At 40.5% G+C, this 21,917-nt stretch overlaps 1 protein-coding gene across 1 annotated transcript in view; it reads right to left on the bottom strand.

The window, feature by feature from the left end:
• The window catches only part of LOC129828903 (syntaxin-1B), a 62,904-nt gene that overhangs the window by 10,659 nt on the left and 30,328 nt on the right, over positions 1 to 21,917 (bottom strand). Inside the window, exons 3-6 of the mRNA XM_055890202.1 lie at positions 21,186 to 21,285; positions 14,389 to 14,463; positions 7,101 to 7,174; positions 1,402 to 1,510 (exon numbers count right to left, since the gene is read on the bottom strand). Of these exons, the coding sequence (XP_055746177.1) occupies positions 1,402 to 1,510; positions 7,101 to 7,174; positions 14,389 to 14,463; positions 21,186 to 21,285 (358 nt within the window). The remainder of the gene's footprint in view (positions 1 to 1,401; positions 1,511 to 7,100; positions 7,175 to 14,388; positions 14,464 to 21,185; positions 21,286 to 21,917) is intronic.

The raw sequence follows: 21,917 nt of genomic DNA, 5'->3' as shown, positions 1-21,917 counted from the left end.
TAGTGCCAATTTGAGGCACAGCACATATTCTGGGCAGTAATTAAAAAAGAGCATGTATCTCTAACCAGATGTCTAGAATAATCTAGATCAATTTAAAGCTCTAAGGTATCCTACAAATATTATTCCAAATTAAATAATATGAAAGAAAATACAGCTTTTAAATGAAATGTGCGAGCTAAATTACAATGAAGTTCTCCCTGTACTATAAGGAAAGTCTTCTGTTTTGGACTACAACTACATGACTATACAACTTATTATTGGCTAATATGTGGTCATATGTGGCCATTCAAATCCCCTGTCTACTTAGTATCGTCTCAATAAACTTAAAATGCATCTATTCTGTTTAGTCTGCCCCAGTCTTTGAAAAATACTGTGTCTGTGCATAATATTAGTTGATGTCTGGATCTCAGATGTCACTGTGGCTGTGAGTTGTGTATGAAACACTTGCCAGTGTCTGTATCTGTGTACTTCAGTATTATCTAATACTTCAGTATTAAAAGGATACTCACTGTCTGTGAATTCCAGTCTGTCTCATATGAAGGTCAGTGGGGCTGCCTTGAAAATATCCTTACGTCTGCAAAGCCCATTTTTGTGTCAGCGCTGTTGGGTACCAGTGTATATTTAGTAAGAACTCTGGCTATTTCTTGTGTAAGATACTAACGTACTTCCTTGTCAGTCAGTGTTACCCTGTCTGCTGTCAGCATGTGTGTGTATGGCATTAGTCTTGTTGATTTATTACCAATCACTAAATCAATCAACCAATCAATTGTATTGTATTTGTGCAGCCATTTTAACAAAGTAATTGACAAAGAACGCTGATAATGGTTGATAATGTCAATATACTGTAATGTCTGTGTATGGTTCTATTCACTATGAACTGTACTTGTATAGTGTCTCCATACATAGATACTATATAGAGCAGGGTTCCCCAACTGGTGGCCCACGGATCGAATTTGGCCCGCGGGTGGAAACATTTGTCCCCCAAATTTTTCTGCTCCCTCCCCGCCCCCCAAAAAGTTTGCATAAAAAATAAAAAATAAATAATTGTTGGATATAAAAGACTGTAAAAACACCAGGAAATCAGCTCCAATTGATTTTAATTGAAGAAATGTATTCCCAAATATTCCCACGCATAATAGAGAGACACGTGATTGTATACAAGTGTAAGCAAGGCTTGAAATTATAACGTTGTAGTCAAACATTATATATGTTTGGGCTTCATGAGATCAATCTGCAGTCCACAAATTATTTGTAATTATGTTCCGGCCCCCCGACCACCCACTCAACAGAAAATCGGCCCGTGGCTGAATCTCGTTGATGATCCCCGATATAGAGTATAGTATCTAATGTCAGTGGTGTATTAACTGTGCCCTATGATGGTGGTGGGCTACAGATACTCACTGATCTCCAGCTGTCTCTGGATACGGTCCTTGCAGCGGTCCCTGTATTTGGACTGCGTGGTGTTGTACTCGGTCATCACCTCTACAAACTTGCGTGACAGCGTCGAGTGCTAACAGGACAGACACAGGGAGATCAGATGGGAGGGGGGTTAGGGAGTGGCCACTGGAGCAAAGAAAATCACAAATAAGGTCCATCAACACCATCTGATACTGTGATGATGCCTAATTGGCCATTTGCAGTGCACATCAATCATAGCCTTGATGAAAATGGCAGAAACGCCTTTATATGTATGCACACATGCACCTCCATTCAAATAATGGCTGCTGCGTTAGAGATTTTGCTGATGCTGCAAAGTCAATGACAGTGGCAGTTGAATGTTCCGACCACCAGAGGGGATCATTGAGTATCACTGAGCCTTGTGCATTGAATTACTGCTGAAAATAATACAGGCAGGGGTCAAAGCAAGGATGGCTAAATTCTGTGTGCTGGAGGGAAGGCCTGAGATTCAGCCCAGCAGTGTCTCCTTCTCCGCTTGCCTGAACAACCCACTAACAATGCAAGGCAGAGAATAAGGGCGAGGTACCCTCTTAGAAAAAAGGTGCTATCTAGAACCTAAAAGGGTTATTTCGGCTGTCCCCATAGTAGAACTCTCTGAAGAACCCTTTTTGGTTCCAGGTAGAACCCTTTACAGAGATGGTTCTACAAGGAACCCAAAATAGTTCTACCTGGAACAAAGAAGGGTTCTACCTCAAACCAAAAAGGGCTATCCTAATGGGACGGCCGACGAACCCTTTTGGAACCCGTTTTTTGTAAGTGTAGCTATGGTGAGGATGGAAGAGAGGCTGGATTAGTGGCAGTGAGTCAGAGGATCAGGTGGTTGAGAGAGTCAAGAGCCTACAATGACAGATGTCCTTTCTGGCCACCTCTGAAGAACATTGGTTCAGAGTGAGATGATCTGAATTTCAAATGAATAAACATTTGGGTGGTTTAAAGGAAAGTGGTGTTGTTTTGAAAAAGGCACAATTCAGTGCACAGCTTGATTGAATGTTTAGGTGGGCTATACTGAGTATGTAGAGTTGTTCATGTGATTTGATATGGGAAATGTCACCTTTGCCATTGTACTTGTATTGGTACACTGTGGGTTCTGAAATGATTGACACCACTTGATAATAATTCAAATACTGAACTATATTATATGCTCAAAACTAGGGGGGATTATATTATTTTATACTAATACAATTGCTCAGAGAAAGAGATGACTTTGTTTAACAAGTAACATTATTTTTACTCAAAAAGGTAGGGGTCAAAATTAGTGACACCCCTAAAGATTCTTATAAATATAGCAGTCAAACGTGTAGTATGTGGTCCCATATTCCTAGCATGCAACGACTACATTATGGATAATCCCGAACAAATCGTGAATAAGGATGTCACAGAGGGTCAAAAATCATACTCCTCTGTTATTGGTAACGGTGAGAGATGTCTTAGGGGTATGATTTTTGACCCTCTGTGACTTTCTCACTTATTATTATTCCCAATTCATTCAGGATTATCCATAATCATGGTAGCATCCACATTAATGAAGAAGTGTTTAGAAACATACTCTATTCTTATTTATTTAAAAAAAAAAAGTGAGTCCAAAATGACACTATACATTATTTACCATTAATTTCTATTGGGCACAAAATTATCTGAAACACAACCAAAAGGAACTGCAAATGTATCCAACAAGTTTGTAGAGTCACAAATTTGATGTAGTTATTGCGTGCTAGGAATATTGGACCAAATACTAAACTTTTGACTACTTTATTTATAAGAATCTGTCAATAATTTTAACCCTTACCTTTTAGAGCAATTGTATTAGTATAAAATAACATATTTTCCAAATGTTTTGAACACACAGTATAGCTTAGTATTTAAAATGATTTATTTTATACAGTCATTATTGCTCATCTTTATCAAGGGTGTCAATCATTTCAGACCCCACTGTATGTGAATAATGTTGGTACTGTTTCTGTGTCGCTCCTCTTCATACTGCAGGGCAGTGGTGCGGCTTATTCAAAGGTCCCATAGCCCTTTCCTGCAGTCAAATGACTAGTGGCCTCGTGGGTGAAATGTTAATACTATTTTTCATTAATTCATCATTCCTAAAAAAAAAAGAATTCTTTACCTGCTGAAAATCTGGTGTTTCTATGTCAAACGGTTTTGTTATAGTTCTGTCTTCTGTGATGTATACTGAACAAAAATATAAACACAACATGTAAAGTGTTGGTCCCATGTTTCGTGAGCTGAAATAAAAGATCCTAGAAATGTTCGATACGCACAAAAAGTTTATTTCTCTAAAATGTTTGTTTACACCCCTGTTAGTGAGCATTGTAGCATTTGTCAAGATAATCCATCCACCTGACAGGTATGACATATCAAGAAGCTGATTAAACAGCATGATCATTACACAGGTGCACATTGTGCTGGAGACAATAAAAGGCCACTCTAAAATGTGCAGTTTTGTCACACAACACAATGCCACAGATATCTCAAGTTTTGAGGGAGTGTGCAATTGTCACGATGACTGCAGGAATGTCACCCAGAGCTGTTGCTAGAGAAGTCAATGTTCATTGCTCTACCACGTCGTTTTAGAGAATTGGGCAGTATGTCTAACAGGCCTCAACTGCAGACCATGTGTAATCACGCCAGCCCAGGACCTCCAGATTTGTGTCCTACACAAGCGGGATCGCCTGAGGGGAGGAGCACGGGTACTGAGGAGTATTTCTGTCTGTGATAAAGCCCTTTTGTGGGGAAAAACTCCTTCTGATTGGCTGGGCCTGGCTCCCGAGCGGGTGGACCCTGCCCAGTCATGTGAAATCGATAGATTAGGGCCTAATGAATTTATTTAAATTGACCGATTTCCTTATATGGACTGTAACTCAGTAAAATCTTTGAAATTGTTGCATGTTGCGTTTATATTTTTGTTCAGTATATAAAATGTGTAATATTGGGGTGCAAACTCAAAATTGAATAAATTTCAACTCTATATCTGACATGGTACAGGTGTCTTCTCTTTTAAGCCCATAACATGTGTGTGTGAGGTGTATAATTTGGTTTAAAAGTAGATTTGTTTAAACTACCAAGAAACACTCTGTGTGACCCTAATTTAGCCCACCGCAGTAAAAGGTAAAAAGGACTCTCCCTCCTGCCACAATTGATAACTGTTTGTCTTTGAGCAGTCTGACAATCTTTCACAATTCCATTCAGAGAAGGCGGTGCCATCATAATTTCACTTCATATTCAAAGAACATACCTTTGGTTTTTGTGTTACTTTTTTTTTTTTTTGTAAACATCATGTAAACATTTCTAAAAACATTATTCCACTTTGACATTACGGGTATTGTGTGTAGATCAGTGACACAAAATCTGAATGTAGTCCATTTCAAATTCAGACTGTAACACAACAAAATGTGGAACAATTCAAGGAGTGTGAATACTTTCTGGAGGCACTCTAAACAAAGGCTTTTAAATGTGTTTCTATGTAAAAGATAATTAGTCCTCATACAGACGTCATAACCTAATGAATCTTTATATGAGAATGAAGCTTCATTCACCATCACCGGTTAATTCGAGAACAGGTTTGAACCTAAGGGGGAGGACCTACCCCAAGCCAGCAGAACATTTATCCTAATCTTTAATCCTTTGTTTTTTAGCACATTTCGACTCTAAAACACTTGATATATGCCAAGTTGTTTAATCTTAAAAGTACATTTGAATATATCTTTCATAGGGCCTTTCTTATGTGCTACATAATCACTTAGTTCATCAGTCATTGAAATGACATGATCAATTTAAAAACTTCTTGAGAATACAGGGGGTGCTGTTTCGCATTAGCATAATTGCCTCTACAGATTAAACTGCCTCTTATTCAATTATTGCTGTTACTATATGCATATAACCATATACCATTGGATAGAAAACAAGCTATGGTTTCTAAAACCGTTCCAATTTTGTCTCTGAGTGAAACACAGGTCATTTCACAGCACTTTCCCTGAGCCAGAAGAAGATTGCAAGATGTGTATGCTCGCTTCAACGCTCTGCCTATATATGGTCACGCCACCTATGACCCGAAACACACTTCCTTCTTCTTCCTCTGGGTGTCTGGAAGACGTCAGAGGAGAAATTTTTTGTTTATCTTGTACTGACGTGAAATAAGACCTATTTCTTTAGCGTGACCGACAACTTCCGGTTTTCTGAGATGCGCGTTTTAGAGAAGCCATTGTCTTTTGTTATGCTGACGTTACGGATGAAAACTATCTCCGTCTCGAAGTTTGTTTGATACATGTGACCATATCACCGTAATGTATGTTTTTTCAATATAGTTTAATCAGATTATTAGAATTTTTGCCGTGTTCCGTTCTTTGAGTTTTTTAACTTTGGACAGGGACCGTGCCAGTCGACCAGTACCCAGGCTAAATGAAGAGGGGAAGTTGCCATTGTGAATGGATTGAACGACTCATCAGGACTAAGGACACCTTGATCAACATTCTGATGAAAGACCAGCAATAGTAAGACCCAATTTACGATGTTATTTCATATATCTGTCGTGCATGTGAACTGGTCGGGCGCGTCCAGCTGGTTCTGGCTGGCCTGGTTATGCTAATTTAGCGCTACATTTTGTTTTCGCTATAAAACATTTAAAAAATCTGAAATATTGTTTGGATTCACCAGATGTTGGGCTTTCAATGTCTGTACGCTGTGTATTTTTTCTGAAATGTTTTAAGACAAGTAATTAGTTATATAACGTTGGTCTCTGTAATTGTTCTAGCTGCATCAGCACTATATCAGATTGCAGCTGCAATGTAGAACTGTGATTTATACCTGAAAAATGCACATTTAAAAAAAAAAAACTATGCTATACCATAAATATGTTATCAGACTGTCATCTTATGAATTTGTTTGTTGGTTTGTGGCTATCAATATCTTAGTTTAGCCGAATTGGTGATAGCACCTGATGGAGTAAGAAACTGTTGGAGTAAGAAAATGGTGTCTTTTGCTAACGTGTTTAGCTAATAGATTTACATATTTTGTCTTCCCTGTAAAACATTTAAAAAATCTGAAATGGTGGTTTTATTCACAAGATCTGTGTCTTTCATTGGGTGTCTTGGACTTGTGATTTAATGATATTTAGATGCTACTATTTAATTGTGACGCTATGCTAGCGATGCTAATCAGTGTGGGGGAGGTGGGGGGTGCTCCCGGATCCGGGTTAGGTACTCTGTAGAGGTTTTAACACCTTTTCTATCATGTCAAAAGATAAATGGATGTCAATGAGCGTTTACATTCAGTGGTGCATGACAGTCCATGGTCATGAAGGCCTTAGGAATTCCCGCTTCATAGAGGTATCCCTTAAGTCTCCTACTATATGAAGATTTATACTCTAGGCCTAAGTAGTGGTGTTATGGGTAGGCATCAGGCCACATGGTACAATAGCAGTATGGCTTTAAATCCAGACCTGAATTCAAATAGTATTTCTTTTCGTTTCTTTTTCAAAGCCAGGTCTGCAAAAGGGTGGTTGGCAGTAGGCTAAAGTTGTGGTGAAGCCGTGTATTCTCTATCTTTATGATTCACCAGCAGCTTTATGTTTGATCAACACATTTTTGGTACTTGGCATCTCCACAGTGGATGTGCAGCAGATAGAGTGAGTGACTCACCTGTGTCTTACGAATTCGCAGGTCTGCAGATGATCTGTTCAGCCCCTCCTCCTGCTCAATGCTCTGCTCGATTGCTGCGAAAGAGGCAAGAAATTGTGAGAAATGAACAATGGAACCGCCAAAACGAAAAGGAGATTGCCCATCTTCCACTGAACTTCAGTCAATTACCTCACCATCACAGTCAGGTAATATAGCTAGCATGCTAATATGCTAACATTTCGCCATCTTGGGTGGAGCAATTAGTATGTCATGGGCAATGTGCTAATGCTACAATTACAAATAGACCCAGGCCTAATGATAAAAGTATGCTGTTTTACAACAGATAGAGGTAATTTTACCTAATGGGTCATTATACAGTACCAAACCTGATAGAGGGAATTCAGACCCGAGTTATGGCGTTAATGGAACTTTATTCCCTTTTTATGCACTTTTCTCTCTAAGCGTATATTCTGACCTTGAACTTAAACCACCTGTTCGTTTGGGGGGGGGGGCATCATAGAACTGGAGGTGTGGCAGAGGTGTGTTTCCCGATACGCTGTATTCTGACCTTGACTTAATTCCCTTCTAATTCCACCACCTTTACGCCACCTTTATAGAAATAACATCAATCTCCATGCACTGTAATTCAGAAACTGGTACGGGCTATTTGGCCCTGTCCGGGGTTTTCTTCGGATGGGGCCACAGTGTCTCCTGACCGCTCCTGTCTCAGCCTCCAGTATTTATGCTGCAGTAGTTTATGTGTCGGGGGGCTAGGGTCAGTTGGTTATACCTGGAGTACTTCTCCTGTCTTATCCAGTGTCCTGTGTGAATTTAAGTATGCTCTCTCTAATTCTCTCGTTCTCTCTTTCTCTCTGAGAACCTGAGCCCTAGGACCATACGTCAGGACTACCGGGCATGCTGACACCTTGCTGTCCCCAGTCTGCCCGGCCTTGCTGCTATTCCAGTTTCAACTGTTCTGCCTGCGGTTACGAAACCCCTACCTGTCCCAGACCTGCTGTTTTCAACTCTTAATGATCGGCTATGAAAAGCCAACTGAGATTTATTCCTGATTATTATTTGACCATGCTTGTCATTTATGAACATTTTGAAAATCTTGGCTCTCTCTAATTTTCTCCTTCTCTCTTTCTCTAGGAGGACCTGAGCCCTAGGACCATACGTCGGGACTACCGGCCGTGGTGACTCCTTGCTGCCCCCAGTCCGCCTGGCCTTGCTGCTATTCCAGTTTCAACTCATCTGCCTGCGGTTATGGAACCCCTACCTGTCCCAGACCTGCTGTTTTCAACTCTTAATGATCAGCTATGAAAAGCCAACTGAAAATTATTCATGATTATTATTTGACCATGCTTGTCACTTATGAACATTTTTGAACATCTTGGCATAGTTCTGTTATAATCTCCACCCGGCACAGCCAGAAGAGGACTGGCCCCCCCTCATAGCCTGGTTCCTCTCTAGGTTTCTTCCTAGGTTTTGGCCTTTCTAGGGAGTTTTTCCTAGCCACCGTGCTTCTACACCTGCATTACTAGCTGTTTGGGGTTTTAGGCTGTGTTTCTGTACAGCACTTTGAGATATTAGCTGATGTACGAAGGGCTATATAAAATAAAATTGATTGATTGATTGATTGATAAGACCTAGGTAAATTAATAATCAGTTTGGATAAGGGATTATAAATATACAGTACCTTCAGAAAGTATTCAGACCCCTTGAATTATTCCACATTTTGTTGTGTTACAGCCTGAATTCACAATGGATTGTGGATTGATTTTACACCCAATACCCATAATGACAAAGTGAAAACATGTTTTTAGACATTTTTGCTAATTTATTGAAAATTAAATAATGAAAGATCTCATTTACATAAGTATTCCCACTGCTGAGTCAATACTTTGTAGAACCACCTTTGGCAGCGATTACAGCTGTGAGTCTTTCTGGGTAAGTCTCTGAGAGCTTTCCACAGCTGGATTGTGCAACATTTGCACATTATTATTTTCAAAATTCTTCTAGCTCTGTCAATTTGGTTGTTGATCATTGCTAGACAACCATTTTCAAGTCTATCCATAGATATTCAAGCCGATTTAAGGCAAAACTGTAACTGTGCAACTGAGGAACATTCAATGCCACCTTTACAGAAAAAAACCACATGATTTCACATGTGGAAAATCACATGATTTCATATAAAATGTAATATGTGAAAACCTGTGTTCATGGAACACTTCGCCTGTGATCACATTTTGACGTGTAGTTTCATGTTATCACAGGTTGCTTTACATGTTGTCACGTTATCACATTAACTTCACATATGATCACATGAAAACCTTTTTTGTAGTACTTCACTTTATGTGGTAAGCAACTCCAGACTTGGTAAGCAACTCCAGTTTGTATTTGGCCTTATGTTTTAGGTTATTATCCTGCTGAAAGGTGCATTTATCTCCAAGTGTCTGTTGGAAAGCAGACTGAACTAGGTTTCCTCAATGATTTTGCATGTGCTTAGCTCTATTCTGTTTCTTTTTATCCTAAAAAAATCCCTAGTCCTTGCAGATGACAAGCATACCCATAACGTGAAGCAGCCACCACCATTCTTGAAAATAAGAAGAGTGGTACTCAGATTTGCCCTAAACATAACACTTTGTATTGAGGACAAAAATGTCATTTCTTTGCCACATTTTTTACAGTATTACTTTAGTGCCTTTTTGCAAACAAGATACATGTTTTGGAATATTTTTGTCCTGTACAGGCTTCCTTCTTTTCACTGAGCGCTTTCCTCCCTCTCCGGTAACGGATTTAGGAAGGGCGCCTGTATCTTTGTAGTGAGTGGGTATATTGAAATCCCATCCAAAGTGTAATTAATAACAGCACCATGCTCAAAGGAATATTCAATGTCTGCTTTTTTTTACCCATCTACCAATATGTGCCCTTCTTTGCGAACCATAGGAAAACCTCCCTGGTCTTTGTGGTTGAATGTGTGCCTGGAATTCACTACTCGACTTAGGGCCCTTACAAATAATTGTATATATGGGGTACAGAGATGGGGTAGTCATTTAAAAATCATGTTATATGACTTGTTAAGCAAATTTTTAGTCCTGAACTTATTTAGGCTTGCCATAACAAAAGGATTGAATGCTTATTGACTCAAGACATTTCAACTTAAAATGTTATTAATTTGTAAACATTTCTAAAACATTATTCCACTTTGACATTATGGGTATTGTGTGTAGATCAGTGACACAAAATCTGAATGTAGTCCATTTCAAATTCAGACTGTAACACAACAAAATGTGGAACAATTCAAGGGGTGTGAATACTTTCTGAAGGCTCTGTAGATCATTTTCAAAACGAGAAGTTGCTTTTTGGGGGCAGTTGCTTTTTAAATCAAAATGCGTCAAAAAGGAATAGATTTCCTAAGTCTGAATCGGGCCCATAGTGTTGCTGACCACAAACCAAACATTATTTTCCAGTTGTGTTCTAAATGTGATGTAACTGTGTAAAATGCCCTTGATGCATTTCATTTGGATCAGCAAAACAGAGCAATAGCAGTATTTTGGGATGTCAAACTGTCAGTTTATGACATACCATCTCCTGAACAAATACAATGTTCCCAAAACTATGAAATATTCATCCCAAATAACACATTCGGGGGATTCTGACAAGACCCTTTTAAATAGAGGCAGTGTCCTTAAAAAGCTTTTGAAAAAAAAAGGTAATTCCTGATACATATTTATGGACAAATGTTGGGTTTCTCACAACTACGAGATAATGTGATTACCAATATTGTGTATTGTATGTGATTATTCAAACATCTTTTGTGCACCATCGTTTAACATTGGTTTTCTCTCTCTGTCTATGTGACCTTCCCCAAGAGCATTTCCAAAAACAATGAAGAGAAAATTGAGAAATAAAAGAATGTCAAACGAAAGCACCAGATGTAAGGACCTATTATATCACCCATTGTATAACATTTGCATTTGTGAATCATCTATGTAGGATTCATAAAGGCTTCATTAAGCTTCGTAAGATTGTCAATTTAACTGCACAACCCACCTCACAATATCTCCACCTCTTAACCTCTTTTAGGCTCCCGAGTGGCGCAGCGGTCTAAGGCAAAGCATCTCAGTGCTAGAGGCGTCACTACAGACCCTGGTTCGATCCCGGCTGTATCACAACCGGCCGTGATCAGGAGTCCCATAGGGCGGCACACAATTGGCCCAGCGTCATCCGGGTTAGGGGAGGGTTAGAGGTAGGCCATCATGGTAAAATAAGAATTTGTTCTTAACTGACTTGCCTAGTTAAATAAAGGTTCAATAAATAAAATTAAAATAAATAACAAAGAGTTCCCCTGTTATATTCCAGATGAATTGTCTCACCGTATGGCGCATACTCTTCCTATAAGCTAGGCCGACTTTGAACCCACCTTAGATCAATAACAAAGGAGATTTCCATATTGCTGATTGGATGCTTTGCTGCTGCTGCATGGTGCCTAGATGCCAATGTCCCATCACCGTTCATTAACTTTGATAGAGGAAGCTCTCTCTCAGCATCAAAGTATTTTGTGATGCAATTTAGAAGAAACAACCAGATGAGTGGGAGTCTTCTAGATTATTGGACTAAAATTAAGAACGAAGCTAGAGGAATGCGACTCAGCACCTTTGAGTGAGCGGTTTCCTATCTGTCTTCAGAGGGAGCTTATACATCAAAGGAGATTAGTCTGAAACTCCTACCGGTATTTTGAATTCACATCCCAAAATCAGACCTCTTGTGCGCGTTTGTATAGTATCTTAGTAGTGGTCTATCTGCAGCGAGTGGGTTGGACACTGAGATGTTTGAGATGTTTGAGATGTTTAACTCGTGGTGCTTCAGGTATATTGGTATCAACTACATATAATAAGTATGATTTGTTTTAGTTTGCGTCTCTGAAATGATTGATTTTATGTGACGTATTCTTGACCTATCTTTGGTCTTGTATCTTGTGTAGTGCACCTGTGGTAATGTGGATAACGCAGGGAATCTATAGAGTACTTACCCACAGCATCTATGAGGTCATACAGTATCTCTCTATGATGGCTTCCCTATCGTCGCATAACATCCTGACCAATCCAGAGAAGCCACAGTATAGTTGAGCATCTATCTTTAGTGGTGGATCTACGATTGGTCAGCTACCTAGCTACAGTACAGCAGCGCTCCCCAGTGAGGCACTTCCTCTGGCTTGCTGCCTTTTCATTTTTCACTGTGTCATGACTCAGCTGATTTGCAAAATAATGCCAAGGGGGGGTCTCCTTAATGTGGTCTTAAACAAGGGGTTTACTTGCTTTTCAGTAAATATCAACACTCTACTTGGCTGGTTGAAAGGTCATTGATCATTGTTGTTCTGTTGGTTAAACACTTTGTCTGACTAGGTGAGACAGGAGCTGCTTCTCTCTCCTGGACTGCAAAGCTACCGCATGACATACTCTACAAGGAAGCAGAGTAGTAGCATAGCGTAGTGTAGCGGTCGCCTGTCAACCTAAGTTGATCTTTCACACGAGGTCTGATGGAAAACGGTGCATTTTTGGAGCGCAGTGTATAATGCAGCTTGGCATTCAATTCATCTGAATGTTATTACTTTTGCTGTACTGATGGTGGTTGAATGCACTATTCAGTGTATTGGGAGTCTAAAGAGGTTGCTTCTTAATGTACAATCTAGACTGGTGAGCAACTGTAAATGGTAGTTCTTACATTTGTAAAAAAGCATTTTCAATAAAACATTATGAGGCACAAGACAGTATTCCTAAGAAGAAGAAAATATCAATTGCTACACCATCAAGTCCTAGTACAGTTTTTAAAGGACATTTGTCAATTCTCACTTTAGTAGTTATTAGGAAATGTTGAGCAAAGCAACATATTGCTCCTAGATCCCGGCGTCAACTGATATGCGACCTGACATGCTGGCAGTCTGAGGGCAGAGGCTGGAGGCAGAAGGCGTTTGGATGACAAAAGTGATGTCTACTCCATTGCGGCTTTGCTTTTTATAATATGCCCCTTGGGGGGGATCACCAGAGACAACCTATTTTCTACAGCAAAACCCCTGAAGTATTTTCTCTGCTCTCTACTGTATGTTTAACTAGGCGGCTGACGAGCTGATTTAATTGCCAAATGATTTGCATGTATTCACGTGTTCACAGTGGGTACGGTTGAAATGTACAGCAATGATACTGTAAAAAAAAATTTTTGGGGACAAATTCTGCATTTTTTTCAGTGTCGTGTCAAATCAAAGAGTATCCAAGATTTTTGTATGCTCTCTGTTTTGATCTTTACTACTCACTTATATTATACATCTACCACATGAGAGAGACTATTGTGTTTACAAACGATATCACGGATAAGGTTCAAACAAACACACACTTGCGAGACTGCAGAATGTTCCGTATACTCAACGTATGCAAATATTTGTCTGTACGTTCGAGATACATATGGAAAATGAAAACATGAAAAGCTGATCCATGTTCGTTAAAGGACAAAAACAGAAAGACATTGTGGGGATTGCAATTATAGACCGATATGCACCATCAAAGCAGCTTTCAGTGTGCATGTGCGAGTGTGAATGGGATGTGTATTGGGGCGAATGGTTGGTTGGAACTCCCAGATAGATGAATTCACTGCTCGACCGCCACACATTAATGCAGGAATGTCCTTGAACTGTTAACTCTCAATGCAGTTCACATTTAGCCGCCTCAGCTTTGCTCTTAGCTATAATTCTCCCCTCATTAAAAATACAATTGTTGGAAATGATCCTCTGACCCCAGTTGACTCTTGTCCTTAACAAAAGTCCCTGAGACGCTCATTTGACGTTATTGCAGGGGGCCACTAGATGTAACAAATATCTTTATTTTTGTCCATCGTAACCATTTTGTTTTAGTATGTTGGGCCTGAAATCACGGGGACTCCCTTGAGGCCAAACGCTCTCTGATTTAAGGGGCCGATAAAGACTAAACATTGTCTTGTGTTTTTATTTGCGCTACAGTGTTGCCGTTACATAAATGGCTTTATCTGACCATCAGTGTTCTAGTCAGGTAATCTAATGAAGCAAGTGTTCTGGCTCTGAGCAAGTGTTTTAGTAGTTCAGATTGAAAATGGAAAAAATATATAGGGTCGGGTTGACACCATTTCCTTCATGGCCAAGAGGTTCTAATCTTGTGTTCAACATCTAGCTGAGGCGTGGACAACTTAACACCGTGCGGTATTGGTTGACGTGGTGTTTTTCAGACGCAATGTTTTCTAGTGTTTCACACAACATTTTCCATTTTCATTTTATACTTACCTTTTAATTTTGAGCGGACTTTATTGGCTGTCTTCTTGATGTCAGCTGTGAGGTCCTCCAACTCCTGCTTGGTCTCTGAGATACAGAAAGAGAGACAGAATTATGCCACGCTCAACATTGTGTGCCATGTTATAACATTATGGCAACAATATTCAGTTATCGCAATTCACAACCTGTGTCAATTACAGTACCACTTATAAAACAACTTAGGTTGTCAGTAAATGAATGTACCATATGTGAGTGATATTGCAAATGCTCTCATGTATGTAACAGTATGCAAACATACAAGTGGGCGAATTGAGAAGAGATATTGTATGTGTAAATCGGTTTATTCATCAGTTTTATTATCTTGACTAAGAATATGGGATTGTGTAGGTTGGAATGGATGAGTGTGTGTGACAGTGTTTTAAAGTCAGTGTGTTAATAAGCCTGTGTGTGTGTGTGTGTGTGTGTTAGGCGTCTATATGAGAATGCACTCATGCATGCAACAGTGCACATTGTGTGCGTGCATGCGTGTGTTTGTGCGTGTGTGTGTGTGTGTGTGTGTCTGTGTGTGTGTGTGTGTGTGTGTGTGTGTGTGTGTGTGTGTGTGTGTGTGTGTGTGTGTGTGTGTGTGTGTGTGTGTGTGTGTGTCTGTGTGTGTGTGTCTGTGTGTGTGTTTGTGTGTGTGTGGGGGGGGGTGGGGGGGGGGACTCAGCTGCAGTGTTTGGGCTGATTTATTACCGCTGCAGTGCCATTCATTCAGTCACTGGAAACCAGCTCAACCCTTTCTGTCTCTCCTCTCTTCCTCGCCTCTCTTCTTCCCTCCCTCCCTTCCACCCACACACTTCACTTCCTACAGTACCTCATCCTCTCCTTCCTTCGCACCCGTAATTCCCTCAATCACTCCCTTCTCTATCGCCCACCACCGCAAACACCCCAACACTCTCATCTAGTCTAGTGCAAAAGTCTGTTTTCCAGAGCACTCCACTAACAAGAAGACTTTCTCCTAACACATCATTAACTGGTAATAGAAACTCATATGCATAATTTGTTTATCTACAACACATTTATAACGTCTACCCATGATTATACATAACTAATGAGTTAATTGCCGGCATGTTTCTCTCGTGTTGTAATTTGGCGGTCGGCTCAATAAGATAGTTTGCGCTTTACCTAAGATAAGAGTTTTCACAAGAGTGCAGCACCTACATCCTCTGGTTAATCTTAAAACATGGGCCTTGTAGCCTCGTACCTCATGAACCATAAAGCAACAACATATCTAATTCTGTGAAGCCAGGGAGTACACTCTTAGAAAAAAAGGTGCCATCTAGAACCTAAAGGGGTTCTTCGGCTGTCCCCATAGGAGAACCCTTTTTTGGTTGCAGGTAGAACCTTTCTGGTTCCATGTAGAGGGTTCTACATGGAACCCAAAAGTGTTCTACCTGTAACCAAAAAGTTGGGAATTGGAAATGTTTACAATGAATCATTCAACACGCTAAAATAATATATTTTAAAATGACAGTTTTGTGGTAAAAAAGGATATTCATCATATAGACAACAGTAGGCTGCTACAGTCTGCTACAGTCTGCTACAGTACTGTTCTGTCCATCACAAGTAAGTCAATTATATATTTACAGGAAAATTAAGATAACCAGTCATTTGTATCCAGAAAACACAGATAGGTCAATTACCTTTCAAAGTACTGTATCAGCAAGGAAAGCCATTGTAGTTTTGTGATATTTGATTGGGGTATATTTAGAGTTAGTTAGTGCCAATTAGCCTGTAATTACTGGGCAATGTTTAGGTGCTATCAACAAACCAATCAGATGCTAACAAGCGCCTGTCTGGTACTTCATACAGTAGGTAAACACTGTAAGCCTTGCTTGCTGGGTTGTATTTTGTTTTGAAACCTGGTCTGTTTTTTTAACTAAATGTTTGTGTATTACATGTGTCCTGTAGCTACTCTATGCCTCTGCACTTTACCTGTCTATCGATTGTCCAAAAGCAAAAAGGTGTCCTATGTTACTGAACTGGCAACTCATATTTGTACACAACGACACCTCCTTGTGGGTCAATACTGTTGTCTGGGACTAGCATCCGTGATTTATATTTCAAAACACATGAGCTGGCTACAACACAAAGCCATTTCAGTTGAAAGATTTAGCTTTTGCCCTCTAAGAAAAAAGCCTTAACCCTTACCTATAAGGCATTTTATGTGTGTAAGTGTAACTGGATATAGACTACAACTAAAATAGCTTACAAAATATTTTGGCTGATGTGTATTGCCTTCTGTTGACGGGTCCGCCCTGTCCTTGTGTACACCCTGTGTGTGACGTGATGAGTGAATTCTGTGCTCAACTCAAATGGAGTGATTCCTCGGGATTTCACCATACATTATGGAGATGGCCTTCGGCCATGATTGGAGAGGCATGAGATTTAAACATGTCCCGTTGCCAAGTCCAAGAAGGATTCTTCACTGTACGATTCACAATTCATTTGAAAATAGCAACGTGTGACAGTGCAATCTGAATAACTACAGGCTACAGCGTTGGGTTTCCAACTGATGATAAATGAAGATGATTTCTCTCCACGGATTTCTTCAGTAAGCAACTACACTTCCCAGCATGCATTATTCAAGGGAATACACTGGAATGCATTTTGTATCATCCACTGACCGCAAAACATGATTTGGAATGGCTTGACATAGAGAGAGGCCCAAATTTAAGCTTTTGGTTCAATTTGAGGACATATATGTAATATTGAGCTAGAACATATGAATATAATAAAACACGTAACAGAAATATGGGTTGGGTTGGGTTGGCGCCCCCCCTTGGTTTGTGCTGTGGTGGAGATCTTTGTGGGCTATACTCGGCCTTGTCTCAGGATTGTAAGTTGGTGGTTGAAGATATCCCTCTAGTGGTGCGGGGGCTGTGCTTTGGCAAAGTGGGTGGGGTTATATCCTTCCTGTTTGGCCCTGTCCGGGGGTATCATCGGATGGGGCCACAGTGTCTCCTGACCCCTCCTGTCTCAGCCTCCAGTATTTATGCTGCAGTAGTTTATGTGTCGGGGGGCTAGGGTCAGTTGGTTATATCTGGAGTACTTCTCCTGTCTTATCCAGTGTCCTGTGTGAATTTAAGTATGCTCTCTCTAATACTCTCCTTCTCTCTTTCTTTCTCTCTCTCTGAGAACCTGAGCCCTAGGACCATACATCAGGACTACCGGGCATGATGACTCCTTGCTGTCCCCAGTCCACCTGGCCTTGCTGCTATTCCAGTTTCAACTGTTCTGCCTGCGGTTATGGAACCCCTACCTGTCCCAGACCTGCTGTTTTCAACTCTTAATGATCTGCTATGAAAAGCCAACTGACATTTATTCCTGATTATTATTTGACCATGCATGTCACTTATGAACATTTTGAACATCTTGGCCATGTTCTGTTATAATCTCCACCCGGCACAGCCAGAAGAGGACTGGCCACCCCTCATAGCCTAGTTCCTCTCTAGGTTTCTTCGTAGGTTTTGGCCTTTCTAGGGAGTTTTTCCTAGCCACCGTGCTTCTACACCTGCATTGCTTGCTGTTTGGGGTTTTAGGCTGGGTTTCTGTACAGCACTTCGAGATATTAGCTGATGTACGAAGGGCTATATAAAATAAACTTGATTTTATTTTGATTTGAAATAGAAATATGCCAGCAATTCTGTAGGGACAACATACTTACTGTCTGAGTTGGAATATGTAATATAATCAAAAATTACAGCGAATCTAAAGATATTATGTTTATGTGAATACACTATAGTTTTGGCAAGTCGGTTAGGGCAACTACTTTGTGCATGACACAAGTAATTTTTCCAACAATTGTTTACAGACAGATTATTTCACTTATAATTCACTGTATCACAATTCCAGTGGGTCAGATGTTTACATACACTAAGTTGACTGTGCAGCTTGGGAAACAGCTTGGGAAACTCCACTAAATCAAGCTTCTGATAGGCTAATTGACATCATTTGAGTCAATTGGAGGTGTACCTGTGGATGTATTTCAGAGCCTACCTGAAGCCTACCTGAAATCAGCCAAGACCTCAGAAAAACAATTGTAGACCTCCACAAGTCAGGGTCATCCTTGGGAGAAATTTCCAAACACCTGAAGGTACCACGTTCATCTTTACAAACAATAGTACGTAAGTATAAACACCATGGGACCACGCAGCCGTCATACCGCTCAGGAAGGAGACGCGTTCCGTCTCCTAGAGATGAACGTACTTTGGTGCGAAAATTGCAAATCAATTCCAGAACAACAGCAAAGGACCTTGTGAAGATGTTGGAGGAAACAGGTACAAAAGTATCTATATCCACAGTAAAATGAGTCCTATATCGACAAAACCTGAAAGGCCGCTCAGCAAGGAAGAAGCCACTGCTTTAAAACCGCCATAAAAAAGCCAGACTACGGTTTGCAACTGCACACGGGGACAAAGATCGCACTTTTTGGAGAAATGTCCTCTGGTCTGATGAAACAAAAATAGAACTATTTGGCCACAATGAGCATCGTTAGGTTTGGAGGAAAAAGGGGGATGCTTGCCAGCCGAAGAACACCATCCCAACCATGAAGCACAGGGGTGGCAGCATCATGTTGTGGGGGTGCTTTGCTGCAGGAGGGACTGGTGCACTTCACAAAATAGATGGCATCATGAGGCAGGAAAATTATGTGGCTATATTGAACATCTCAAGACATCAGTCAGGAAGTTAAAGCTTGGTTGCAAATGGGTCTTCCAAATGGACAATGACCCCAAGCATACTTTCAAAGTTGTTGCAAATTGGCTTAAGGACAACAAAGTCAAGGTATTGGAGTGGCCATCACAAAGCCCTGACCTCAATCCTATAGAACATTTGTGGGCAGAACTGAAAAAGCGTGTGCGAGCTAGGAGGCCTACAAACCTGACTCAGTTACACCAGCTCAGTCAGGAGGACTGGGCCAAAATTCACCCAACTTATTGTGGGACGCTTGTGGAAGTCTATCTGAAATGCTTGACCCAAGTTAAACAATTTAAAGGCAATGCTACCAAATACTAATTAAGTGTATGTAAACTTCTGACCCACTGGGAATATGATGAAAGAAATAAAAGCTGAAATAAAATCATTCTCTCTAAAATTATTCTGACATTTCACATTCATAAAATAAAGTGGCGATCCTAACTGACCTAAGACAGGGAATTTTTACTAGGATTAAATGTCAGGAATTGTGAAAAATGGAGTTTAAATGTCTTTGGCTAAGGTGTATGTAAACTTCTGACTTCAACTGTATATGTAAGCAATAATCTTCCTACTCAGACACTTTAGTTACAAAGAAATGTTACAAATGGCCAGATTCCCCACATTTATCAAATAAAGAAATCAGACAACACACACACACATAGCATAGCAACCACATACTTACTAGTTAAACCACCTGGGTAGATAACTAGTAACCAGCTAGCTCACTCACAAAAACTGAACTCCGACAACTAGTCCCCTGGAGCAAGTCCTTCATGAAGCATGCATGACAAGAAAAAAAAGGAAGGGAAAGGGGGGAAAAAGGAACAAAAGACAGACAGAAAAAGACAGAAACAGTCCAACAAAATTACATAAGATAAAACATGCATGTGTAGAAATTCAAATCAAATATTGAAATCATAAGGCAAAAAAAACACATTGAGGAGCTACATTAAAAGTGATGTGAACGTGTGAGAAAAGGAAGTGAAATCTGAAGGATTCCATGATGAGGGTACAGTAGGTATTGTGCCACTGCCTGCCCTGAGACTCTGGGTTAACACAGACTAGAGGTTGTCTGACAAGGCCTAATATTAGCAATGAAACATTCATTCACTCCAGTTGAGTCACTAGCAGCCTGGGTCACTGTGAACTCTAAAGAACACACTACACTCATCTCCTAACAACCGCACGGCCCTACAGCAGCACGGCAACAATGAAGGAGCCATTTTCTGAAACATCTTCCACTGTATGTTTTTGACTGATTGATTGTGGCATATTTTGGGCCCTATTGAGGTTTTGACAAAATGCCAGACAGTCATCAGGACCTAAAAGCAGTGGTTGAAGGTTAACAAGATTGGATATCAATCAAATTAGTGGAGAAAATACAATATTATTTAAATATTTATACACATCTTCGTGTCTGTTTTATTGCACACTTATAAGTGCTATGCAAGGTAATACCTTAGTGCTCTTCTTTTTTTGAAAGACTGCCTCAAACCAACTTCATTTCATATTAGGGCAAATTTAAGTGCTGTCTTCATTGACTGTAAGATTAAAATATGTTATAATATTGTCACAATAAACACAAAAAAACTTTTCATTGAGTATTCAATGAGTGTGGTGGTGAACCCTCGTCAACCAGTGGGTGGAGTCCCACCCTTGCAAATGAATTTGTTGAGTCGTGTGTGTTGGCCGGGTGTGTGCGTGGGCCGGGTGTGACTCAGTAAGAGATGCGTGGGTGGGGTCACATTCACTGGGTGCGTGGGTGGAGTGCCTCCCACAGGTATATAGCCAGGGTCACACACACACTTAAACCAATCTGTCTCCGCTATCCTCAGGCCCTTACTGACTCCCCCTCACAGAGACCTGAAAGGATTTGATACAGATAGTAAACCGGAAAGCTATATTGAATTTTCTGGCATATCACTTCTACCTATCCAGTCCTGTCAGTGCTGCAAGGTGGAGTCCATAAGGACTGAGGGAAAGCAGTATGGAACTGGTATGGAATTGGGCCCCATCTTAAAAGTATCCATTCGGGCTCATGGATGTGGCTCGTGGGCACCGAGACTTACTTTCGTCAGGGTTGGGCGCTGCCAGGATGGCGCTATGCTGCTTCTTGACCTGCTCCACATCTTCTGACAGCTTATCTATACAGACTCGAATCTCTTCCACCTGCACAGGGAGTGAGAAGGAGGGGGCAGAGGCAACATACATGAGGGCTTAATTCCTGTACTCTTTAAATGAGTGTACTGTCAAATGGCCGTGGTCTAAGGAGCTTCTCCGTTCTAGTAATTATATTTCTATGGAATCGACCAATGGAGAGCATGTGTGTACATCATGGGAGAGCTGAGGCCTCTGAACCTCATCATGGACAGGATTACCTCACATACTCAATCATCGACTGACATGACGACCCAATAGAAGCACTTTCTGATGGGTGGGAGAGCAGGGGAATCAGCATAAGACCACATAAGTCAATTACTGACTAATAATTATCATCTTTGCTGCCTTAGGGTTTGGAGGCTTGATTCTTAGCCATCGTTAGGGGAATTGTATGTTATAGATGGTTTTCACACTGAGACATCACAGCGAGACCTGTTTACATACATCCACCCACAATAACATCTGCTAAACACGTGTATGTGACAAGTAACATTTGATTTGATTTGATTGTTAATACCTTATTACAGTATTAGCTATATATCATCACTCGTTGTGGATCAATATCTCTATCTAACATTTGTATGATACAAGATGGCCACTGTTTTAATGGTGGGTGTTCAAACTCCTCCAACCCCACAGAA

The sequence above is a fragment of the Salvelinus fontinalis genome, chromosome 2 (assembly GCF_029448725.1).
Source record: "Salvelinus fontinalis isolate EN_2023a chromosome 2, ASM2944872v1, whole genome shotgun sequence".
Lineage (NCBI taxonomy): Eukaryota > Metazoa > Chordata > Actinopteri > Salmoniformes > Salmonidae > Salvelinus > Salvelinus fontinalis.
This window is presented reverse-complemented; position numbering and strand designations above follow the sequence as displayed.